Consider the following 26,677-nt stretch of genomic DNA (forward strand, 5'->3'; position numbering starts at 1 on the left):
ACCAACAACCACCACAGCGGCTCCAACTACCACCACAGCTGCTCCAACCACAACAACTGAAGTACCAACAACAACAGCGGCTCCAACAACGACCACAGCAGCAGCAACAACAACCACAGCAGCTCCAACTACAACCACAGCAGCTCCAACAACAACAATTGAATCACCATCTACAACCACTAAAGCACCAACAACAACCACAGCTGCTCCTACTGCAAACACAGCAGCTCCAACAACAACCACAGTTTCTCAAACCACAACAACTGAAGCTCCAACAACAACCACAGTAGCTCCAACCACAACAACTGAAGCACCAACTACAACCACAGCAGCACCAACCACAACAACTGAAGCACCAACAACAACCACAGCTGCACCAACAACGACCACAACTGCACCAACAACAACCACAACTGCACCAACAACAACCACAGCAGCTCCAACTACAACTACAGCTGCTCCAACCACAACAACTGAAGCACCAACAACAACCACTGAAGCACCAACAACGACCACAGCGGCAGCAACAACAACCACAGCAGCTCCAACAACAACCACAGCAGTTCCAACCACAACAACTGAAGCACCAACTTCAACCACTGGCACCAACAAAAACCACATCGGCTCCAACAACAACCACAGCTGCTCCAACAACGAGCACAACTGCACCAACAACAACCACAGCAGTACCAACTACAACTACAGCTGCTCCAACCACAACAACTGAAGCACCAACAACAACCACAGCGCCACCAACAACGACCACAGCGGCACCAACATCCACAGCAGCTCCAACTACAACTACAGCTGCTCCAACCACAACAACTGAAGCACCAACAACAACCACAGCGGCACCAACAACGACCACAGCGGCACCAACAACAACCACAGCAGCTCCAACTACAACTACAGCTGCTCCAACCACAACAACTGAAGCACCAACAACAACCACAGCGGCACCAACAACGACCACAGCAGTTCCAACAACAACCACAGCTGCTCCAACCACAACAACTGAAGCACCAACTACAACAACTGAAGCACCAACAACAACCACATCGGCTCCAACAACAACCACAGCTGCTCCAACCACAACAACTGAAGCTCCAACAACAACCACAGCGGCACCAACTACAACCACAGCTGCGACAACTACAACCACAGCAGCTCCAACTACAACCACAGCGGCTCCAACTACAACCACAGCGGCTCCTACTACAACCACAGCAGCTCCAACAACAACCACAGGGGCTCCAACCACAACAACTGAAGCACCAACTACAACCACAGCAGCTCCAACCACAACAACTGAAGCACCAACAACAACCACAGCGGCACCAACAACGACCACAACGGCACCAACAACAACCACAACTGCACCAACAACAACCACAGCAGCTCCAACTACAACCACAGCTGCTCCAACCACAACAACTGAAGCACCAACAACAACCACAGCGGCACCAACAACAACCACAGCAGCTCCAACTACAACTACAGCTGCTCCAACCACAACAACTGAAGCACCAACAACAACCACATGGGCTCCAAGTACAACCACAGCGGCTCCTACTACAACCACAGCAGCTCCAACAACAACCACAACTGCACCAACAACAAACACAGCAGTACCAACTACAACTACAGCTGCTCCAACCACAACAACTGAAGCACCAACAACAACAACAGCGGCACCAACAACCACAACAGCGGCACCAACATCCACAGCAGCTCCAACTACAACTACAGCTGCTCCAACCACAACAACTGAAGCACCAACAACAACCACAGCGGCACCAACAACGACCACAGCGGCACCAACAACAACCACAGCAGCTCCAACTACAACTACAGCTGCTCCAACCACAACAACTGAAGCAACAACAACAACCACAGCGGCTCCACCAACGACCACAGCAGTTCCAACTACAACTACAGATGCTCCAACCACAACAACTGAAGCACCAACTACAACCACTGAAGCACCAACAACAACCACATCAGCTCCAACAACAACCACAGCTGCTCCAACCACAACAACTGAAGCTCCAACAACAACCACAGCGGCTCCAACTACAACCACAGCTGCTCCAACTACAACCACAGCAGCTCCAACTACAACCACTGCGGATCCAACTACAACCACAGCTGCTGCAACCACAACAACTGAAGGACCAACAACAACCACAGCAGCTCCAACCACAACAACTGAAGCACCAACTACAACCACAGCAGCTCCAACCACAACCACTGAAGCACCAACAACAACCACAGCTGCACCAACAACGACCACAACTGCACCAACAACAACCACAACAGCACCAACAACAACCACAGCAGCTCCAACTACAACCACAGCAGATCCAACCACAACAACTGAAGCACCAACAACAACCACAGAAGCACCAACAGCGACCACAGCGGCGACAACAACAAACACAGCAGCTCCAACTACAACTACAGCTGCTCCAACCACAACAACTGAAGCACCAACTACAACCACATCAGCTCCAAGTACAACCACAGCGGCTACTACTACAACCACATCAGATCCAACAACAACCACAGGAGCTCCAACCACAACAACTGAAGCACCAACAACAACCACAGCGGCACCAACAACGACCACAGCGGCACCAACAACAACCACAGCAGCTCCAACTACAACTACAGCTGCTCCAACCACAACAACTGAAGCACCAACAACAACCACAGCGGCACCAACAACGACCACAACTGCACCAACAACAACCACAGCAGCTCCAACTACAACTACAGCTGCTCCAACCACAACAACTGAAGCACCAACTACAACCACATCGGCTCCAACTACAACCACAGCAGCTCCTACTACAACCACAGCAGCTCCAACAACAACCACAGGGGCTCCAACCACAACTGAAGCACCAACCACAACAACTGAAGCACCAACAACAACCACAGCGGCACCGACAACGACCACAGTGGTTCCAACAACAACCACAGGGGCTCCAACCACAACAACTGAAGCACCAACTACAACCACTGAAGCACCAACAACAACCACATCGGCTCCAACAACAACCACAGCTGCTCCAACCACAACAACTGAAGCTCCAACAACAACCACAGCGGCTCCTACTACAACCACAGCAGCTCCAACTACAACCACAGCTGCTCCAACCACAACAACTGAAGCACCAACTACAACCACTGAAGCACCAACAACAACCACATCGGCTCCAACAACAACCACAGCTGCACCTACAACAACCACTGAGTCTCCAACTACAGCCACAGCGGATCCAACCACAACAACTGAAACACCACCAACAACCACAGCGGCACCAACTACAACCACAGGGGCCCCAACAACGACCACAGCGGCAGCAACAACAACCACAGCAGCTCCAACTACAACTACATCTTCTCCAACCACAAAAACAGAAGAACCAACAACCACAACAGTTCCAACTACAACCACAGCTGCTCCAACCACAACAACTGAAGCAACTACAACCACAGCAGCTCCAACAACAACCACAGCAGCTCCAACAACAACCACAGCTGCTCCAACCACAACAACTGAAGCTCCAACAACAACCACAGCGGCTCCAACTACAACCACAGCTGCTCCAACCACAACAACTGAAGCACCAACAACAACCACAGTAGCTCCAACTACAACCACAGCGGCCCCAACAACAACCACAGCAGCACCAACCACAACAACTGAAGCACCAACCACAACCACTGAAGCATCAACTACAACCACAGCAGCTCCAACAATGACTACAGAGGCACCAACAACAACCACAGCAGCTCCAACTACGACCACAGCTGCTCCAACCACAACAACTGAAGCACCAACAGCAACCACAGCGGTTCAAACAACGACCACAGCGACTCCAACTACAACAACAGCAGCTCCAACTACAACCACAGCAGCTCCAACAACAACCACAGCGGCACCACCTACAACCACAGCAGCGACAACTACAACCACAGCAGCTCCAACTACAAACACAGCTGCTCCAACCACAACAACTGAAGCACCAACTACAACCACAGAGGTTCTAACAACGACCACAGCGGCAGCAACATCAACCCCAACTGCTCCAACTACAACCACAGTAGTTCCAACTACAACTACAACTACTGCGGAACCAACAACCACCACAGCGGCTCCAACTACAACCACAGCTGCTCCAACCACAACAACTGAAGCACCAACAACAACAGCGGCTCCAACTACGACCACAGCAGCAGCAACTACAACCACAGCAGCTCCAACCACAACCACAGCAGCACCAACAACAACAACTGAAGCATCAACTACAACCACTAAAGCACCAACTACAACCACAGCTGCTCCTACTGCAAACACAGCAGCTCCAACAACAACCACAGCGGCTCCAACCACAACAACTGAAGCACCAACCACAACTGAAGCACCAACATCCACAGCCGCTCCAACTACAACCACAGTAGTTCCAACTACAATCACTGTAGATCCAACAACCACAGCAGCTCCAACTACAACTACTGCGGCACCAACAACAACCACAGCAGCTCCAACTACAATCACAGCGTCTCAAACAACAACCACAGCAGCTCCAACTACAACCACAGCTGCCCCAACCACACCAACTGAAGCACCTACAACCACAGCAGCTCCAACTACAACCACAGCAGCTCCAACTACAACCACAGCAGCTCCAACTACAACCACAGCAGCTCCAACTACAACCACAGCAGCTCCAACCACAACAACTGAAGCACCAACAACAACCACAGCGGCTCCAACAACGACCACAGCGGCTGCAACTACAACCACAGCAGCTCCAACCACAACAACTGAAGCACCAACAACAACCACATCGGCTCCAACAACAACCACAGCTGCTCCAACTACAACAAATGAAGCACCAACTACAACCACAGCAGCTCCAACTACAACAACTGAAGCACCAACCACCACCACAGCAGCTCCAACTACCACAGCAGCTCCAACTACAACCACAGTAGTTCCAACTACAACCACTGTAGATCCAACAACCACAGCAGCTCCAACTACAACCACAGTAGTTCCAACTACAACCACTGTAGATCCAACTACCACCACAACGGCTCCAACGACAACCACAGCTTCTCCAATCTCAACAACTGAAGCACCAACAACCACAGCAGCTCCATCTACAACCACAGCAGCTCCAACAACAACCACAGCAGCTCCAACTACAACAACTGAAGCACCAACTAAAACAACAGCAGCTCCAACAACCACAGCAGCTTCAACTACAACCACAGTAGTTCCAACTACAACCACTGTAGATCCAACAACCACAGCAGCTCAACTACAACCACAGTAGTTCCAACTACAACCACTGTAGATCCAACAACCACAGGGGCTCCAACCACAACAACTGAAGTACCAACTACAACCACTGAAGCACCAACTACAACCACAACGGCTCCAACAACAACCACAACAGTTCCAACTACAACCACAGCTGCTCCAACCACAACAACTGAAGCACCAACTACAACCACATCAGCTCCAACAACAACCACAGCGGCTCCAACTACAACCACAGCGGTTCCAACAACGACCACAGCAGCAGCAATAACAACCACAGCAGCTCCAACTACAACCACTGCAGCTCCAACAACAACCACATCGGCTCCAACAACAACCACAGCTGCTCCAACCACAACAACTGAAGCACCAACTACAACCACAGCAGCTCCAACAACAACCACATCGGCTCCAACAACAACCACAGTGGCTCCTACTACAATCACAGCTGCTCCAACCACAACCACAGAAGCTCCAACAACAACAACTGAAGCACCAACTACAACAACATCGGCTCCAACAACCACAGCAGCTCCAACTACAACCACAGTAGTTCCAACTACAACCACTGTAGATCCAACAACCACAGCGGCACCAACTACAACCACAGTAGTTCCAACTACAACCACTGCGGATCCAACTACCACCACAGCGGCTCCAACTACAACCAAAGCTGCTCCAATCACAACAACTGAAGGACCAACAACAACAGAAGCTCCAACTACAACCACAGCGGCTCCAACTACAACCAAAGCTGCTCCAATCACAACAACTGAAGCACCAACAACAACAGAAGCTCCAACTACAACTACAGCTGCTCCTACCACAACAACTGAAGTGCCAACTACAACAACTGATGCTCCAACAACAACCACAGCTGCTCCAACTACAACCACAGTAGCTCCAACTACAACCACAGCAGCTCCAACAACAACCACAGCAGCACCAACCACAACAACTGAAGCATCAACTACAACCACTGCAGCACCAACTACAACTACAGCAGCTCCAACCACAACCACAGTAGTTCCAACTACAACCACTGTAGATCCAACAACCACAGCAGCTCCAACTACAACCACAGTAGTTCCAACTACAACCACTGTAGATCCAACTACCACCACAACGGCTCCAACGACAACCACAGCAGCAACAACTACAACCACAGCTGCTCCAATCTCAACAACTGAAGCACAAACAACAACAGCAGCTTCAACAACGACCACAGCTGTAGCAACAACAACCACAGCAGCTCCAACTACAACCACAGCAGTTCAATCTACAACTACATCTGCTCTAACCACAACAACTGAAGCACCAACTACAACCACATCAGTTCCAACCACAACCACAGCGGCTCCAACTACAACCACAGCAGCTCCAACTACAACCACAGCAGCTCCAACAACAACCACAGCAGCTCCAACTACAACCACAGCAGCTCCAACAACAACCACAGCAGCTCCAACTACAACCACAGCTGCTCCAACCACAACAACTGAAGCACCAACAACAACCACAGCGGCTCCAACAACAACCACAGCGGCTCCAACAACAACCACAGCGGCTCCAACCACAACCACAGCAGCACCAACTACAACCACTGCGGATCCAACTACCACCACAGCGGCTCCAACTACAACCAAAGCTGCTCCAATCACAACAACTGAAGGACCAACAACAACAGAAGCTCCAACTACAACCACAGCGGCTCCAACTACAACCAAAGCTGCTCCAATCACAACAACTGAAGCACCAACAACAACAGAAGCTCCAACTACAACTACAGCTGCTCCTACCACAACAACTGAAGTGCCAACTACAACAACTGATGCTCCAACAACAACCACAGCTGCTCCAACTACAACCACAGTAGCTCCAACTACAACCACAGCAGCTCCAACAACAACCACAGCAGCACCAACCACAACAACTGAAGCATCAACTACAACCACTGCAGCACCAACAACTACAGCAGCTCCAACCACAACCACAGTAGTTCCAACTACAACCACTGTAGATCCAACAACCACAGCAGCTCCAACTACAACCACAGTAGTTCCAACTACAACCACTGTAGATCCAACTACCACCACAACGGCTCCAACGACAACCACAGCAGCAACAACTACAACCACAGCTGCTCCAATCTCAACAACTGAAGCACAAACAACAACAGCAGCTTCAACAACGACCACAGCTGTAGCAACAACAACCACAGCAGCTCCAACTACAACCACAGCAGTTCAATCTACAACTACATCTGCTCTAACCACAACAACTGAAGCACCAACTACAACCACAGCAGCTCCAACAACAACCACAGCGGCTCCAACTACAACCACAGCAGCACCAACTACAACCACAGCAGCTCCAACAACAACCACAGCAGCTCCAACTACAACCACAGCAGCTCCAACAACAACCACAGCAGCTCCAACTACAACCACAGCTGCTCCAACCACAACAACTGAAGCACCAACTACAACCACAGCGGCTCCAACAACGACCACAGCGGCAGCAACAACAACCACAGCGGCTCCAACTACAACCACAGAAGCACCAACTACAACCACATCGGCTCCAACCACAACCACAACGGCTCCAACCACAATCACAGATGCTCCAACCACAACAACTGAAGCACCAACAACAACTGAAGCACCAACATCCACAGCGGCTCCAACTACATCCACAGCTGCTCCAACCACATCAACTGAAGCACCAACAACAACAGAGGCTCCAACAGCAACTACAGCGGCTCCAACTACAACCACTGAAGTACAAACTACAACCACTGAAGCACCAACAACAACCACAGCACCTCCAACTACAACCACAGCAGCTCCAACTACAACCACAGCAGCTCCAACAACAACCACAGCAGCACCAACCACAACAACTGAAGCACCAACTACAACCACAGCAGCACCAACAACCACAGCAGCTCCAACTAGAACCACAGTAGTTCCAACTACAACCACTGTAGATCCAACAACCACAGCAGCTCCAACTACAACCACAGTAGTTCCAACTACAACCACTGTAGATCCAACTACCACCACAACGGCTCCAACGACAACCACAGCAGCACCAACTACAACCACAGCTGCTCCAATCTCAACAACTGAAGCACAAACAACAACAGCAGCTTCAACAACGACCACAGCTGTAGCAACAACAACCACAGCAGCTCCAACTACAACCACAGCAGATCCAACTACAACCACAGCTGCTCCAACCACAACAACTGAAGCTCTAACAACAACCACAGCTGCTTCAACCACAACAACTGAAGCTCCAACTACAACCACAGCAGCTCCAACCACAACCACAGCAGCACCAACCACAACAACTGAAGCATCAGCTACAACCACTGAAGCACCAACTACAACCACAGCAGTTCCAACCACAATCACAGCGAATCCAACCACAACAACTGAAGCACCAACCACCACCACAGTGGCTCCAACGACAACCACACCGGCTCCAACGACAACCACAGCAGCTCCAACAAAAACCACAGCGGATCCAACCACAACAACTGGAACACCAACAACAACCACCGCGGCACCAATAACAACCACAGCGGCTCCAACAACAACCACAGGGGCTCCAACCACAACAACTGAAGCACCAACCACAACCACAGCGGCTCCTACTACAACCACAGGGGCTCCAACCACAACAACTGATGCTCCAACAACAACTGCAGTAGCTCGAACCACAACAACTGAAGCACCAACTACAACCACTGAAGCACCAACAACAACCACCTCGGTTCCAACAACAACCACAGCTGCGCCTACTACAACCACAGCAGCTCCAACTGCAACAACAGCTGCTGCAACAACAACTACAGTGGCTCCAATCACAACAACTGAAGCACGAACTACAACAGCAGCTCCAACTACAACCACAACATCTCCAACCACATCAACTGAAGCACCAACGACCACAGCAGTTACAACAACGACCACAGTGGCTCCAACTACAACCACATCAGCTCCAACTACAACCACTGCGGATCCAACTACAACCACAGCTGCTGCAACCACAACAACTGAAGGACCAACAACAACCACAGCAGCTCCAACTACAACCACAGCAGCTCCAACTACAACCACAGCTGCTCCTACTACAACCACAGGGGCTCCAACCACAACCACAGCTGCTCCTACTTCAACCACAGCAGCTCCAACTGCAACCACAGCTGCTCCAACAACAACTGCAGTAGCTCCAACCACAACAACTGAAGCACCAACTACAACAACAGCAGCTCCAACAACAACAACTGAAGCACCAACTACAACCACTGAAGCACCAACTACAACCACAACGGCTCCAACAACAACCACAACAGTTCCAACTACAACCACAGCTGCTCCAACTGCAACAACAGCTGCTGCAACAACAACTACTGTAGCTCCAACCACAACAACAGAAGCACCAACTACAACCACAGCAGATCCAACAACAACCACAGGGGCTCCAACCACAACAACTGAAGCACCAACAACAACCACATCGGCTCCAACAACTACCAAAGCTGCTCCAACCACACCGACTGAAGCACCAACGACCACAGCAGTTACAAAAACGACCACAGCGGCTCCAACTACAAACACAGCTGCTCCAACCACAACAATAGAAGGACCAACAACAACCACAGCGGTTCCAACTACAACCACAGAGGTTCTAACAACGACCACAGCGGCAGCAACATCAACCCCAACTGCTCCAACTACAACCACAGCTGCTCCAACTACAACCACTGAAGCATCAACAACAACCACATCGCCTCCAACAACAACCATAGCTGCTCCAACCACAAAAACTGAAGCTCCAACAACAACCACAGCGGCTCCTACTACAACCACAGCTGCTCCAACCACAACAACTGACGCTCCAACAACAACCACAGCGGCCCCTACTACAACCACAGCTGCTTCAACCACAACAACTGAAGCTCCAACAACAAACACAGGAGCTCCAACTACAACCACAGCGGCGCCAACTACAACCACAGCAGCTCCAACCACAACCACAGCAGCTCCAACCACAACCAAAGTAGTTCCAACTACAACCACTGTAGATCCAACAACCACAGCGGCTCCAACTACAACCACAGTTGCTCCAACCACAACAACTGAAGTACCAACAACAACAGCGGCTCCAACAACGACCACAGCGGCAGCAACAACAACCACAGCAGCTCCAACTACAACCACAGCAGCTCCAACTACAACCACAGCTGCTCCAACCACAACAACTGAAGCTCCAACAACAACCACAGCAGCTCCAACCACAACCACAGCAGCACCAACCACAACAACTGAAGCATCAACTACAACCACTGAAGCACCAACTACAACCACAGCAGTTCCAACCACAATCACAGCGAATCCAACCACAACAACTGAAGCACCAACCACCACCACAGCGGCTCCAACTACAACCACATCGGCTCCAACTACAACCACAGCGGCACCAACAACGACCACAGCGGATCCAACCACAACAACTGGAACACCAACAACAACCACTGCGGCACCAATAACAACCACAGCGGCTCCAACAACAACCACAGGGGCTCCAACCACAACAACTGAAGCACCAACCACAACCACAATGGCTCCTACTACAATCACAGGTGCTTCAACCACAACAACTGAAGCTCCAACAACAACAACAGGAGCTCCAACTAAAACCACAGCTGCTCCAACAACAACTGCAGTAGCTCCAACTGCAACCACAGCTGCTCCAACAACAACTGCAGTAGCTCCAACCACAACAACTGAAGCACCAACTACAACAACAGCAGCTCCAACCACAACAACTGAAGCACCAACTACAACCACTGAAGCACCAACAACAACCACATCGGCTCCAACTACAACCACAGCGGCTCCTACTACAACCACAGCAGCTCTAACTGCAACAACAGCTGCTGCAACAACAACTACTGTAGCTCCAACCACAACCACAGCGGCACCTACTACAACCACAGCAGCTCCAACAACAACCACAGGGGCTCCAACCACAACAACTGAAGCACAAACATCCACAGCAGCTCCAACTACAACCACAGCTGCTTCAACCACAACAACTGAAGCACCAACAACAACCACAGCGGTTCCAACAACCACCACAGCAGCTCCAACTACAAACACAGCTGCTCCAACCACAACAACTGAAGCACCAACTACAACCACAGAGGTTCTAACAACGACCACAGCGGCAGCAACATCAACCCCAACTGCTCCAACTACAACCACAGCTGCTCCAACTACAACCACTGAAGCATCAACAACAACCACATCGCCTCCAACAACAACCATAGCTGCTCCAACCACAAAAACTGAAGCTCCAACAACAACCACAGCAGGTCCAACAACCACAGCAGCTCCAACCACAACCACAGCAGCACCAACTACAACCACAGCAGCTCCAACAACAACCACAGCGGCACCAACATCAACCCCAGCTGCTCCAACTACAACCACAGCTGCTCCAACTACAACCACTGAAGCATCAACAACAACCACATCGCCTCCAACAACAACCATAGCTGCTCCAACCACAAAAACTGAAGCTCCAACAACAACCACAGCAGGTCCAACAACCACAGCGGCTCCAACTACAACCACGGCGGCTCCAACAACAACCACAGCGGCGCCAACAACAACCACAGCAGCTCCAACCACAACCACTGCTGCTCCTACTACAACTGAAGCTCGAACAACAACCACAGTGGCACCATCAACTACCACAGCAGGTCCAACAACAACTACAGCATTTCCAACTACAACCACTGAAGCACCAAGTACCACCATTGCGTCTCCAACCACAACCACAGCGGCTCCAACAACAACCGCGGCGGCTCAAACAACAACTGAAGTTCCAACAACAACCACAGCGGCTCCAACTACAACCACAGCGGCTCCAACTACAACCACAGCAGCTACAACTACAACCACAGCAGCTCCAACTACAACCACAGCGGCTCCAACCACAACAACTGAAGCTCCAACAACAACCACAGCGGCTCCAGCAACAATCACAGCAGGTCCAACAACAACTACAGCGTTTCCAACTACGACCACTGAAGCACCAACTACCCCCACTGTGGCTCCAACCACAACAACTGAATCACCAACCTCAACCACAGGAGCTCCAGCAACAACCACAGCAGCACCAACTACAACCACAGCAGTTCCAACCACAACCACAGCGGCTCCAACCACAACCACTGAAGCACCAACAATAACCACAGCGGCTCCAACAACAACCACAGCGGCTCCAACTACAACCACAGCGGCTCCAACTACAACCACAGCGGCTCCAACTACAACCACAGCTGCTCCAACAACAACAACTGAAGTTCCAACAACAACCACAGCGGCTCCAACAACAACCACAGCAGGTCCACCAACATCCACAGCTGCTCCAACCACAACAACTGAAGCACCAACTACAACCACACACGCTCCAACTAAAACCACAGACGCTCCATCTACAACCACAGCTGCTCCTACCACAACAAATGAAGCTCCAACAACAACCACAGTGGCTCCAACAACAATCACAGCAGGTCCAACAACAAGTTCAGCGGTGCCAACTACAACCACAGCAGCTCCAACTAAAACCACAGACGGTCCAACTACAACCACAGCCGCTCCAACTACAACCACAGCGGCCTCAACTACAACCACAGCAGGTCCAATCACAACCACAGCTGGTCCTACCACAACAACTGAAGCCCCAACGACAACCACTGCGGCTCCAACAACAATCACAGCAGGTCCATCAACAACTACAGCGGTTCCAACTACAACCACAGTGGCTCCAACTACCAACACTGCAGCTCCAACTACAACCACAGCTGCACAAACTACAACCACTGAAGCACCAACAACAGGCACAGCAGCACCGAGCATTACAACTGAAGCATCAACAACAACCACATCGGCTCCTACTACAACCACAGCTGCTCCAACCACAACAACTGAAGCACCAACTACAACCATTGAAACACCAACTACAACCACAACTGCTCCAACTACCACCACAGCGGCACCAACAACCACAGCAGCTCCTACAACAACTACAATAACTGAAGCTCCAACAACAGCCACAGTGGCTCCAGCAACAATCACAGCATGTCCAACAACAACTACAGCGTTTCCAACTACGACCACTGAAGCACCAACTACCCCCACTGCGGCTTCAACCACAACAACTGAAGCTCCAGCAACAACCACAGGAGCTCCAACTACAACCACAGCGGCTCCAACAACAACCACAGCGGCTCCTACTACAACCACAGCTGCTCCAACCACAACAACTGAATCACCAACTACAACCATTGAAGCACCAAGTACAACCACAACTGCTCTAACTACCCCCACTGCTGCTCCAACAATGACCACGGCAGCTAGAATTACAACCACAGCGGCTAGTACCACATCAACTGAAACACCAACAACAACCACAGGAGCACCGACAACAACCACAGCAGGTCCAACAACAATCACAGCAGCTCCAACTACAACCACAGCAGCTCCAACAACAACCACAGCAGCTCCAACAACAACCACAGCTACTACAACCACAGCAACTGAAGCTCCAACAACAACCACAGCGGCTCCTACTACAACCACAGCTGCTTCAACCACAACAACTGAAGCACAAACAACAACCACAGCTACTCCAACCACAACAACTGAAGCTCCAACAACAACCACAGCAGCTCCAACAACAACCACAGCAGCTCCAACTACAGCCACTGCAGATCCGAACATTACAACTGAAGCACCAACAACAACCACAGCGGCTCCAACGACAACCACAGTAGCTCCAACATCAACCACAGCAGCTGCAACTACATCCACTGCAGCTCCAACTACAACCACAGCAGTTCCAACTGCAACCACAGCTGCTCCAATCACAACAACTGAAGCACCAACTACAACCACAGCTGCTCCAATCACAACAACTGAAGCACCAACTACAACAACTGAAGCATCAACAACAACCACATCGGCTCCTACTACAACCACAGCTGCTCCAACCACAACCACAGCCGCTCCAATTACAACCACATCGGCGCCAACTACAACCACAGCTGCTCTATCTACAACCACAACAACTGAAGCACCAACTATAACAACTGAAGCACCAACTACAACAACTGAAGCACCAACTACAACAACTGAAGCTCCAACAACAACGACAGCTGCTCCAATCACAACCACTGAAGCACCAACTTCCAACTACAACAACTGAAGCATCAACAACAACCACATCGGCTCCTACTACAACCACAGCTGCTCCAACCACAACAACTGAAGCACCAACTACAACCATTGAAGCACCAACTACAACCACAACTGCTCTAACTACCCCCACTGCTGCTCCAACAACGACCTCAGCAGCTAGAATTACAACCACAGCGGCTAGTACCACATCAACTGAAACACCGACAACAACCACAGCAGGTCCAACAACAATCACAGCAGCTCCAACTACAACCACAGCAGCTCCAACTACCAACACTGCAGCTCCAACTACAACCACAGCAGCTCCAACTACCAACACTGCTGATCCAACTACAGCCACAGGAGCTCCAAGCATTACAACTGAAGCACCCCCAACAACAACAGCAGCTCTAACTACCACCACTGCAGCTCCAACAACGACCACAGCATCTCCAATTACAACCACAGCGGCTAGTACCACAACAACTGAAACACCAACAACAACCACAGCAGCTTCAACAACAACCAGAGCAGCTCCAACAACGACCACTGCAGCTCCAACCTCAACCACAGCAGCACCAACAGCAACCACTGCGGCTCCAATTACAACCACCGGGGCTCCAACCTCAACAACTGAAGCACCAATAACAACCACAGCAGCTCCAACAACAACCACAGCGGCTCCAACTACAACCACTGAAGTACCAACTACTACCACTGCGGCTCCAACTACAACCACCGGGGCTCCAACCTCAACAACTGAAGCACCAATAACAACCACAGCAGCTCCAACAACAATTACAGTGGCTTCAACCACAACAACTGCAGCTCCAACTTCAACCACAGCGGCTCCAACTACAAAAACTGAAGTACCAACTACTACCACTGCGGTTCCAACAACAACCACAGAGGCTCCAACTACAACAACTGAAGCACCAATAACAACCACAGCAGCTCAAACAACAATTACAGTGGCTTCAACCACAACTGAAGCATCAACAACAACCAGAGCAACTCCAACTACCATGACTGCAGCTCCAACTTCAACCACAGCGGCTCCAACTACAACCACTGAAGTACCAACTACTACCACTGTGGTTCCAACAACAACCACAGAGGCTCCAACTACAAGCACAGAAGCTCCAGCAACATCCACAGCAGCTTCAACGACCACAGTTGCTCCAATTACAACCACAGCAGGTCCAACCTCAACTACAGCAGCTTCATCTATAACCACAGGAGCTCCAGCAACAATAACTGAATCTCCAACCACATCCACCGCAGGTCCCAGAACAACAGCATCTCCAACTACATCTGCAGCTCCACCCACCACCACTGAAGCTCCAACCACAGTTCCAATTATAACCACTGCAGCTAAAACTTCAACCACAATCACAGCATCTTCAACTAAAACCACAGAAGCTCCAACCACAACCACAGCAGCTCCAACCAAAACCACATCAGAACCTCTAACCTCAACCGCTTTAACTACAGCCACAACAGGAATTCCAACCACAACTACGGCAGCTCCAACCACAATCACCACAGCGGTTCCAACCACTGCTATGTCAGCTTTAACAACAACTACTACAGCAGCTCAAACCACAACCACTACATTAACTCCTACCACAACCACAGGAGCTCCAACTATAACCACAGAAGCTCCAGCTTCAACCACTGCAACAGGAGCTCTAACTGCAACAACTGACGGTCCAACAACAATTACAAAGGCTCCTACCACAACCACTGGAGCTCCAACCACAACCTTAGCAGCTCCAACCACAACCACTGTCACAGAAGATTTGACCACTACCACTACAGGAGCTCCATCCACATCCATCACAGGAGCTAAAATCACAACCACAACAGCAGGAACTACAACCACTACAGGAACTCCAACCACAACCCCTTCAGCTCCAACCACAATCACCACAGCGGTTCCAACCACTGCCATGTCAGCTTCAACAACAACTACTACAGCAGCTCCAACTACAACAACTGACGTTCCAACAACTGCAAAGGGTCCAACCATAACCACAGAAGCTCCAACGACGATCACAGCAGCTCCAACCACAACCACAGCGGCTCCAACTCCAACCACAATCACTACAGGGGTTCCAACCACTACCATGCCAGTTCAAACCAAAACCACACCAGCTCCAACTAGAACCACACTAGCTCCATCCACCACAGGAACTTCAACCATAACCACTACAAGAGCTCAAACCACAACAATGTCAGCTTCAACAACAACTACTACAGCAGCTCCAACTACAACAACTGATATTCCAACAACAACTACAAAGGCTCCTACCTCAACCACTGGAGCTCCAACCACATCCACAGAAAATCTGACCGCTTCTACTACAGGAGTTCCAACCACAATCACACCAGCTCCAACCACATCCACCACAGGAGCTGTAATCACAACCACACCATCAGGAACTACAACCACAACCATTGCATCTCCAATCACGACCACAGCAGCTCCAACCACAACAGCCGCTCCAACTACATCTGCAGCTCCACCCACCACCACTGAAGCTCCAACCACAGCTACAGCATCTCCAATTGTAACCACTGCAACTAAAACTACAACCACATCAACTCCAACTACAACAACTGATGGTCAAACGGTGACCACAAAAGCTCCAACCACAGCAGCTCCAACCACAATCACAACATCTTCAACTAAAACCACACAAGCTCCAACTCCCACAACAACCACAGCAGCTCCAACCACAATCACTACAGGGGTTCCAACCACTACCATGCCAGTTCAAACCAAAACCACGCTAGCTCCAACTAGAACCACACCAGCTTCATCCACCACAGGAGCTCCAACTATAACCACTACAAGAGCTCAAACCACAACAATGTCAGCTTCAACAACAACTACTACAGCAGCAGCTCCAACTACAACAACTGATGTTCCAATGACGACCACAAAGGCTCCTACCTCCTCCACTGGAACTCCAACCACAATCACAGCAGCTCCAACTATAACCACAGAAGATTTGACCACTACTACTGCAGGAGTACCAATCACAATCACTACAAAAGCTCCGACCACATCCACCACAGTAACTGTAATCACAACCACACCAGGAACTACAGCCACGACAGCAGGTCCAACCACAACAACATCAGAGAATCCAACCACAATTACTCTCGATCCAACCAGAACCACGGCAGCTATAACTACAACCATGCTAGTTCAAACAACCACAGGAGCTCCAACAAAAACCACAGGAGTTCCAAATACAACTGCAGCCCCAACCATAACAACTACTGGAGCTCCAACCACTATAGGAGGTCAAACCACAACCACTACAAGAGCTCCCACCACAACCACCACAGGGGTTCAAACCACAAACACTCCAATTCCAACCAGAACTACACCAGCTTCAACAGGAACTCCAACCATAACCACTACAAGAGGTCAAACCACAACCATGCCAGCTTCAACAACAACCACTACATCAGCTCCAACCACAAACACCGCCACTCCAGGCACTACTACTACAGGATCACAAACCACAACCACATCAGAAGCTACAACCACAACCACCACAACTCCTACAACCACAGCAGCTCCAACCACAACAACCACAGCAGCTCCAACCACAACAACCACAGCAGCTCCAACCACAACAACCACAGCAGCTCCAACCACAACAACCACAGCAGCTCCAACCACAACCACAGCAGCTCTAACAACAACCACAGCAGCTCCAACCACAACAACCACAGCAGCTCCAACCACAACAACCACAGCAGCTCCAACCACAACAACCACAGCAGCTCCAACCACAACAACCACAGCAGCTCCAACCACAACAACCACAGCAGCTCCAACCACAACAACCACAGCAGCTCCATCAAAAACTACTGCTGTTCCAATGACAACTACAGCAGTTGGCCAAGTGACAACTGCACGACCTACAAGTATGTTACAAATAGATACAATTTAATAGTACATGCACTCTCATTAGAATAACTGCAATAATTTGCCAAATTGTGCATTTGTTGTTTTTGTCTTGATTATGAAGGTCCATGTGCTTCAAGCCCATGTCTCAGTGGAAGCACATGTCAAGAACGTGCTAACCGGACTCACGTGTGCTTGTGTCTTCCGGGAGAAGTTTATCAACAAGGCTGTCAAAAGGGTAAGTGTCTGAATGTAAAATACATTGCTTCTCATAATGTATTCTTTAGAGGCAATGTGGAGCTACTCATAAAGTAATACATTTTTTCAGTGTCACCATAAATACCTATGGTTCTTCCAAACTTAATTCAGTAAAGAGACTAATCTAAAATAGACTAGATAGTCTTGATGTAATGTATTTGATGGGGGGCTCTATTCATGAAACTTGTATATTTTTTGTGCATCTTCAGTTTCAGTTTCTTCACTCACACAATTTAATAAATTCAATGATGAACTTCCAACATACAGTTTTACCAGATAATACAGATCAGAGATCGACCCAGATCATAACTACAAGATTATTGTGAGTGAATCAGGTCTCCAGAGAAGCTATTTAAAGCTTATAGAGGGAGCCTATTAGCATAAAGGTTAACGCACAGTTAAACTTTGTTCGTGTCCCATACACTGTAAGTGATCCCCGCACATGCGAATCACTTACAGTGTATGGGACACGAACATTTTTGACTTTTGAAAAATCCTGATCATTACAGTTGTCATAATGATGACATTTTTAAAATAAAATTGTGTAAAATATATCAATATACCCAAACAATAAAATAGTAATATTTTAAATCAAAAAGCCATAGTAGGAGAAGCCAAACAGAAATGACAGGCACATTGCCTCTCCTTTCCTCCTCTCCTCACACTTGCTGCTGTTTGACAGGGATCACAGAAGATGTAGCTGTGCTTGGCAGTGCCTGAAAGTAAAGTAATGAGATGAAAATTTGAAATTATTTTACTGTCGTAGACAAAGAAAAAACATAGCAAAGCATTGTTTTACCTGTGGTTTTTCTGCTTAGAACAAATGAAAACATTAAAAATTATAAATACAAAAGCAGCAAAGACATGGGAAATTATCTCATATTCAACCTGTTACATGTGTCCTGCTTAAGAAAATATTTACTTTGAACCGCAGTGTTAAAATAATATGAAAGCTAATGTTGGTTTCAGGTTTTTCTGAGTCGCTTTGTGAATGTAATTTTGGAACCCAGTGTGCTGCCCCCTGTTGGTGACTTTGAAGATTTTTGATCCTTCTGCAGTCCCAGATGAGATCAAGTGATCCTCAAAATTATGACTTCGAAACTCCAAATTAAAACTGACAACTGAAATCAATCTTAAAAAATTATGCATAAATCTCAAAATTATGACTTTTGTCTTTGCCATCTCAGAAAATGTACATTGTTTTCTTTTTTCCCCCCAAAGTAAGCTTTCTGAAGAAACAACTTTAATGTGCATCTTGTAGCCTATTGTTCCATCATTTAACAACATTTGAAGCAGACCCACCACCAAATTCAGTGTTTTAGGTTTTGTGTGTATAAAAGTGACGTAGACCCTCCAACCACAAATCTTTTTTAACCCTAGAGTGCAGGGTTCATTATTTGTTTTAAACACAACTGTGCTAAACTGGCAATTTGTGTGGTAGTTTGTCCTGGACTATGTTTAAATAAAGAGGAAATACTGTAAGCATTTTTATTGTCCCTGAGTTTTTGGGCAGTGGAATTACCAGATTAACAGAATGACTTAACTGGGCTTTTATATGTATTTATTTGACAAATGAGATGCTGTAGCAAACTCCCATTTGAACATTTTTATTTGTATTTGTGGGATTTTGGGGTAATTTTCTAACAATAATTTTGTTTTCCCAAATAGCCAAGGTTTTCCCTGCTCTGGTGGCCTTAGCGGAAAAATATCTTCCTGAAATGGCCGACAAAAAATCACAAAAATTTAAAGAGATTGCAGAAAAAATTGTTAATGCGGTAAGCACTCATTTTTCTTTTCCTATATTTTATTTTGTTCCAAATGCCAGAATTATATGCTACTGGAATCACCTGTGTTTATTTATCAAAAGGTATTTTGTTCTATGTGCCCAAATACTGCTTAAACAGAACGCTATTCACTAAAATACTATTTTTAATACACAGATTAACAAAGAGTTCAAAAATAAACCTGGATTCATTTTAGCAATAGTCCTGGAGCTCCGGTAAGTTTCAGTGTTAAATCTGTGTTTTTTGGACAGTAGTAAATTGATACAGTATGACAAAGACTTACCAGTATTCTCTTCCATGTTTTCATTTCAGGGAAATACAATCAGCACTAAGGTCAAACACAGGCAACGTTGAAGCATCAGTCGAAACCATCTATGAAGCAACGTCTGACGTCACAGAAGAAACTGTAATAGAGGCAATGAAAAAAAATATCACCTGCGAAAGCTGTCCACTGCCAGCAAACGTTACATGTGAGTTTAATATAAATATGTACTTCTGAGGATTCTCGGGCCTAGTTTACCTTTTCCCTTATACAGTACATTCATTACACTTATCTTTCAGAATATAGGTTATATTAATCAGAAAGCTGTGGTGTTAAGACTGGTTCCCATTTGTGTTGGCAGCTTGATTTCCTCTTATTCTTCTATTATTTCTCTTATTGCACTTTGGATAAGTTTTGTGTTTGTACTTTATTATTATTATTATTATTATTATTATTATTATTATTATTAAGACCCACTTTTCAAATAAATGTTAACAGGCATGGCACCTCTTCACACACAAAACATACACATAATGTTGGTCATAATTCCTGTCAAGACTTTAAGTCTGAAAGAATCTCTGAGGAATTTAGATATCAGTGATGTTCTTGATTTTAGGTGCTTGTTATGTCATGAAATTTGCTGATCCTGTCAAACGTCTTTTCTGTTCCTTTTAAAGTGAAAGACCTTTGTCTTTCCGATCCATGTGACGAAACAACTGCAGAGTGCAAACCTACAGTGGGCAGTTTTGAATGCACATGTTTAGATGGTTATATTACAACAAACTACAGTGAAAGATTATGCATGGGTAAGTATATTTAACAATCAAGAGAGTTGAAATATTTCACTGTGCACTGATTGTAATGTAACTTTCTGTACTTTAGCATGTCCCTCTGGCTACAAAGCTGTGAACAACAAATGTATAAAGTAAGTGCATTGATCTGACTGTACGACTTTACGGTTTTCTGCAAGTACATCAGTTTCAAGTTAAACAATTTCTTTTCTTTTTTATCAGATGTGGCTTTGGTCGTTCTGGCATGAACTGCAAGGATGGTGAGTAAACAGCAGTGAAAATCAAAGCATGTACATCAAGATGTTAATTGTTATGTTTGTAAGAGGTTTTTTGGGGGGCTTGTATTTAGTATATTATTTTATATTGCAAAATATTATATTAACTTTGTTCTTGGAAGCCAAGGACAAAGAGTTATACATTGATTATTTCATTGCCTGTTGAGCTGACAGCAGCAGAACATTTTTCAGGTGTGACTGACTTTAGTGAAGATGTGCTGGATGGTGTCTGGTATCATCCATTTGAAAATCTATTTCAGGATGTTTTTTTAGACAAATACTTTTAAAACTCAGAGGCAAAAGTTCTCATTGCAGTCACTGGTTCAAATGTTGGCCTTGGGCCATTTGCTGCTGTAACTGTAGGAATTATAAAGTCCTACCAAAGTCTTTGGTAGGACTTTGCAAAATGTTCTCTAAAATGTTATGTGATCCTGTTGTTTCAAGATCACAGAAAAGCTGAGACTAATTAGTGACTCTGTTGTCTCGTAGAGTCGATGTTGATCCTTGTGATCGTCTCGCCTATTCTCGCATGCCTGCTAGTCCTCGCGGTGATCGCTCTGCCACTGGTCGTAAGAACGTAAGTCAGAACCCTGTTCATTTATCACCTTACTGACTTTTTATTATTACCTCTGTCTTATTTGTTTGTTTTTTTCTAAAAATGTATTCTAGGTGTGCAAAGAGCATTTACAAATTAATTACTGCTGCCTGTAGAAATCTATCTATAAACACAACACAGTAGGATAGACACAGTTTCAGTACTCTTCTGTTTTTCAGATTCAAGAGAAAAATGGCCATGGGCAAAAAAAACAAAGAAAAAGATGTTTGGAAACCGTACACTATCCCTTCTTCTGGCAGGGGTCCACCATCCTGCAGTAGCAGTAGTAGCTTTTTCACCTTTGTCAAAGAGCCAGAAAACATCCTGACAAATTCTGGTGTCCCACGAATCCCACGCGCCAAACTCAGCAGAAGCTGGGCCGGCAAGATCAACACGGAGATTTCTCCGAGCAACAGCCGGCAAAGCTCGACTCCTTCAAGGAGGAACTCTGTGAGTACACCTCTGCACAGACATGGCAAAGACAAACATCTGTGAATTATTAACTCACAAATTCTCATGTCTTCTTATGTCCTGCAGCAATTCAGCAAAAACCAAAATGACATGTTTTTATTCTTCCCAGATTGGACCGGACAACGTCCCCTACAGGAACGTCCTAACTATAAGAAACCCTTACGCCAAGAATCAAACCACAGACCACACCAGACTCTAATTAAGGAGAAGGAAGTTGGATCTCTTTAGGATTTCCTATAGCGGAATTTATCCCAAGATCCTGCATTACTTTGGAACTCCCTCAGTGTAAAAGATGTAAACAAGAGCGTATCAACAGAGACGTGCAATTAATGTGATAGATATTGTATCCTGTGTTCCTTTACTACTTTAAGCTTGTATTATGTAGCTTCTACTCAGGCCTGTTAAAAACTGCCATAAACCAGTCTGGCTTTCATCATCAAAGTCATAAAGTTTGGTTTACAATTCCTGCATTTTTATCACCCTGCCTCTCAGTTCTGTGTGTTAAATGCACTATTTATTCTCTGTTTTTTTTTTCTGACTGAGCAAAAAGTCACCTGATAATTTCTTACCCAGAAATCTCGTTTTTTTTTTCTTTTTTTGTTAATCTACGAATTTACTAGAGTTGTTTTCTGTAAGCATTTCAGGTTTATTTTGTGCCTCAGTTTTATGTTTATCTAAGTTTTTGTATGTAAGCTCAACTGGAGATTTATTTAAATCAGTTCATGTGTTTCAGTAAAATCATCACAACTCCAATAGTTTGAGATATTTATCAATGTTTGCATATTTTTTCTTTTTTTTTTTTGGTCAGGTTACAAACCAGTTATACATAACATTTGATTGCTATGACTTTGGTATATTATTATAGCTAACTGCTAACGGCACACTACATGTGTGTATGGATAAATGAGATGAGAACAAAGATTCTGTTGTAAAGCACTTTAAGTAGTCTAGATGGCTAAAATGGTGCAATATAAGTACTATATATTTAACTTTTCTTTTGTCTAAATGTGTTAAAACTTGTTATATTGTAATAACTTAATTTGACAACTAAAGGGCTCCAAACTTGAAGTTTTACATAAATTATATATTTGTCATCTCACAGAATAAAAATGAATGCCATTAAAGATTGTGGTAATGTGATATTTATTCTTTAAATATTAAAAGACTAACCATATTTCAGAGCACATTAGTCGGTTTAGGGATCATCAACAAAATCCAATGGGTCGAAATATAAAGTCCACCAAAAAACAATACCTTCCTGAGATTTTCATTGATCCCTTCTTTTATATTAATATTTGCGTGTTAAAATATGTATTATTCTTTCATGTCTTCCAGGTTACGAGACTAAAAGACTTCAGATCTATCCTGAATTGTGTTGCTATGCTGGACTATTGAGATCCACTCATTTCTATTAATTTTAGTTCAGTTCTTTTGTTATGCTATGTTTTTACAGATACATAATTGATCACATTTTCCAGTAGCTTTTTATGTGGCTAAAGTTCCAGACTTGACTAATGAAAGCCTTTATTTCTATGACATCAAGTTGTATGCCCAGTTCCAGCCTCTTTGAGCTTTATTTCATGTTACTACCTCTTAAACATACCTGGAGTGTTGCCTTGATTCTTTCATGCATGTTTGAGGAATCCTTGAATCTCCCATGGCAACCATTCAGGGGTGCCTAAACGCTTGCTCACATAAAGCAGCATGTAGTTACTCAAGCTCCTCCTTGTCCTTGTATCTCCAGCAGAGCTGCTGCCCGTCAGAGGCGTTCCCACTCAGCTCCAGCAGAGTACCACCTGCAGCAATTAACAGACAAAAGAAAAAGTATAAGCTTCTTAAGTTCAAGGCATCAAATTGCAAAGTCAATTTTCTTTTAAGTTTTTTTATATGTAGCATTTTTACAACAACTGAAGGTAATATAGTTGGTTGGTTGTGCCATAAAATGGCAGTATGATTCTACCTCTGTACATTACTCCAGCAGTCACATGAAGCCTGTGTATCCCTCCTCCAACATAGACACAGCAGCTGATCAATCCAGATTACTTATAATATTATGTAAGCTCTATAGCTTTGTTATTGCAGACCATGGCCGTGATGTATATAATGCGTCAGTTCCACACTATGAAACTTACCAGAAACCGCCTGCACTGTAAACAACCATCATCCTCTGCATTCCTAAAATTACAGGCAGACTGCAATTCTAAAACGGCGCAGAAAATCAACGTCATCTTTCACGACTTCTTCTTTTCGCTGATTAACCCGGTAGAAATTGTAGCTGCAAATATTTAAACCAGATTTGAATGGAGCGGAATGAACAGCACAGGAAGGCAGGCCTGCAAACATTAAGTACGCTGCACAGTGTCAATATGAATACTGAGCACCAGGGGGCGCTTCTTTCATGAAGACTGGGATTAGACCGCAGGTATGTCTTTATTTCACCCCAACTGTTCATTACAATAATTATATATCAGAGGCTTGAGCCCCGCCTCACCTGTAGGGGTTTACAGACTTTGAGATACCTGATCTTTATTTACATCAATTAAAACTATTTTTACAAATTAAAAAAACCAAAACAAACTAAACTAAACATGCAAGACATGGCAGAATACATGAAAATTACAGTTGAACAGATACTTAACTGTCATATTCAATTCACAACCTGAAAACTGCTTAAAATTTGTAAAATAAATAAATAAATAAATATTTTTTTTTCATAAGATATTTGGCCCAGAAACAATTATTTTATTTTCATTTAGTTCTTGCATCATTATGCACAGAGGGTAAATCATTAGTATAAATAGTGTATAGTTATTACCCAAGAGCACTTCCCTGTGGTACTCCAGAGATCACAGTTCTTTCACCAAAATAACAACTGTTGGAATATATATATATATATATATATATATATATATATATATATATATAAGCTGACTGTATAGCTCAATAGGTAAGTCACCAGTCTTCGAGGCCAGGCTGGGGGCTGGGGCAAAAAGTTACAACGGTGACATTGAGCTGTCAGTGTGGGTCCTTAGGCAAGACCCTTGGAGCTATATAGCCTACCTCATACACAAATAAGCACGACATGCCGGCTCAGACGTCGCTCGGCCAAACAAGGTCTGCGTCAGGTGCTGGGGAACCAGAGCACCCTGAAAAATGGGCTACTGGAACAAGACGGAAATGGGCGAGAGGTGAAAACATGGATCTGTTGGAATGCTACTACTCAAGTAATCCTAGTCAGAGGGGCTACATGCAAAGACTGTGGGAGAAATGGTTAGCTCGACATCCCCAGTCAACACTAACTGCCAAACAACTAGTAGCTCAGTGTTCCAACATCCGCAAACGGCAACTGCTGTCACAACTTGAGATTGACGAGGTACGACACAAGTGCTACGGGAAGGAGCCAGGATGCCAGGGCAGAAGGGAGTCAACTACAACTCACAGGATCTTAGCTCGGTCATTCTCCACCACTTTTGGGGGTGTTCCCCAGTATGGGTATGTAGCCCCAGTAATGAACGAACCATCTGAGGTGAAGGAGGCAGCAACTGACCTGAGAGAGAGAATCATGGCCCGAATGAACACCAGACGACCCCGACGCCAATTACAACGGCTGAGTGAAGTACCATCAGAAAGTCTCATTGAAGATGTGAATGCAGCATTGAGAACGAGAGAATGAAGCCAGGAGGATTAACCGGCTCTTCTCCACCCAACCAGCTAA

At 46.3% G+C, this 26,677-nt stretch overlaps 3 protein-coding genes across 4 annotated transcripts in view; all 3 read left to right on the plus strand.

The window, feature by feature from the left end:
• LOC145549187 (uncharacterized) overlaps positions 1-10,399 on the plus strand; it is a gene marked incomplete at its 3' end in the record, with an annotated part of 28,143 nt that extends 17,744 nt beyond the window's left edge. The window contains exons 9-16 of the mRNA XM_081601013.1: positions 688-1,628; positions 2,055-2,826; positions 3,427-3,966; positions 5,373-5,847; positions 6,622-7,090; positions 7,739-7,949; positions 8,745-9,864; positions 10,045-10,399. Coding sequence (XP_081457139.1) covers positions 688-1,628; positions 2,055-2,826; positions 3,427-3,966; positions 5,373-5,847; positions 6,622-7,090; positions 7,739-7,949; positions 8,745-9,864; positions 10,045-10,399 — 4,883 coding nt within the window. The remainder of the gene's footprint in view (positions 1-687; positions 1,629-2,054; positions 2,827-3,426; positions 3,967-5,372; positions 5,848-6,621; positions 7,091-7,738; positions 7,950-8,744; positions 9,865-10,044) is intronic.
• A 570-nt stretch (positions 10,400-10,969) lies between these two features.
• On the plus strand, positions 10,970-15,372 carry LOC145549188 (uncharacterized). The gene is made up of 5 exons (XM_081601014.1): positions 10,970-10,991; positions 11,409-12,587; positions 13,014-14,586; positions 14,633-15,299; positions 15,364-15,372. Exons 1-5 carry the CDS (start codon positions 10,970-10,972, stop codon positions 15,370-15,372), a joined length of 3,450 nt encoding a protein of 1,149 aa, XP_081457140.1.
• LOC145549144 (mucin-13-like) lies at positions 15,330-25,525 on the plus strand. Of its 2 annotated transcripts, XM_081600814.1 has the most exons (11): positions 15,330-18,546; positions 18,651-18,764; positions 20,453-20,559; positions 20,725-20,783; positions 20,881-21,038; positions 21,508-21,636; positions 21,713-21,755; positions 21,844-21,881; positions 22,386-22,473; positions 22,671-22,941; positions 23,072-25,525. In XM_081600814.1, exons 1-11 carry the CDS (start codon positions 15,624-15,626, stop codon positions 23,159-23,161), a joined length of 4,020 nt encoding a protein of 1,339 aa, XP_081456940.1. In that variant the 5' UTR covers positions 15,330-15,623; the 3' UTR covers positions 23,162-25,525. The 2 variants fall into 2 exon arrangements, with proteins under 2 accessions (XP_081456940.1, XP_081456941.1); XM_081600815.1 differs by lacking the exons at positions 15,330-18,546; positions 18,651-18,764 and having other exon boundaries at positions 20,267-20,559.
• Positions 25,526-26,677: the final 1,152 nt, after the last annotated feature.

The sequence above is a fragment of the Poecilia reticulata genome, chromosome 19, assembly GCF_904066995.2.
Source record: "Poecilia reticulata chromosome 19, P_reticulata-male-v2, whole genome shotgun sequence".
Taxonomy (NCBI): domain Eukaryota; kingdom Metazoa; phylum Chordata; class Actinopteri; order Cyprinodontiformes; family Poeciliidae; genus Poecilia; species Poecilia reticulata.

Bases quoted from the DNA above. Each gene is read 5' to 3' on its own strand.
- LOC145549188 (XM_081601014.1), top strand. From the start codon at position 10,970: ATGGCTCCTACTACAATCACAG. The intron at 10,992-11,408 runs GTGCTTCAACCA...AAACATCCACAG, and splicing joins GGCTCCTACTACAATCACAG to CAGCTCCAACTACAACCACA. The intron at 12,588-13,013 runs CCACTGAAGCAC...CTACAACCACAG, and splicing joins CACAGCGGCTCCAACCACAA to CCGCTCCAACTACAACCACA.
- LOC145549144 (XM_081600814.1), top strand. From the start codon at position 15,624: ATGACTGCAGCTCCAACTTCAACCACAGCGGCTCCAACTACAACCACT. The intron at 21,039-21,507 runs GTGAGTTTAATA...TTCCTTTTAAAG, and splicing joins ACTGCCAGCAAACGTTACAT to TGAAAGACCTTTGTCTTTCC. The intron at 21,637-21,712 runs GTAAGTATATTT...TCTGTACTTTAG, and splicing joins CAGTGAAAGATTATGCATGG to CATGTCCCTCTGGCTACAAA.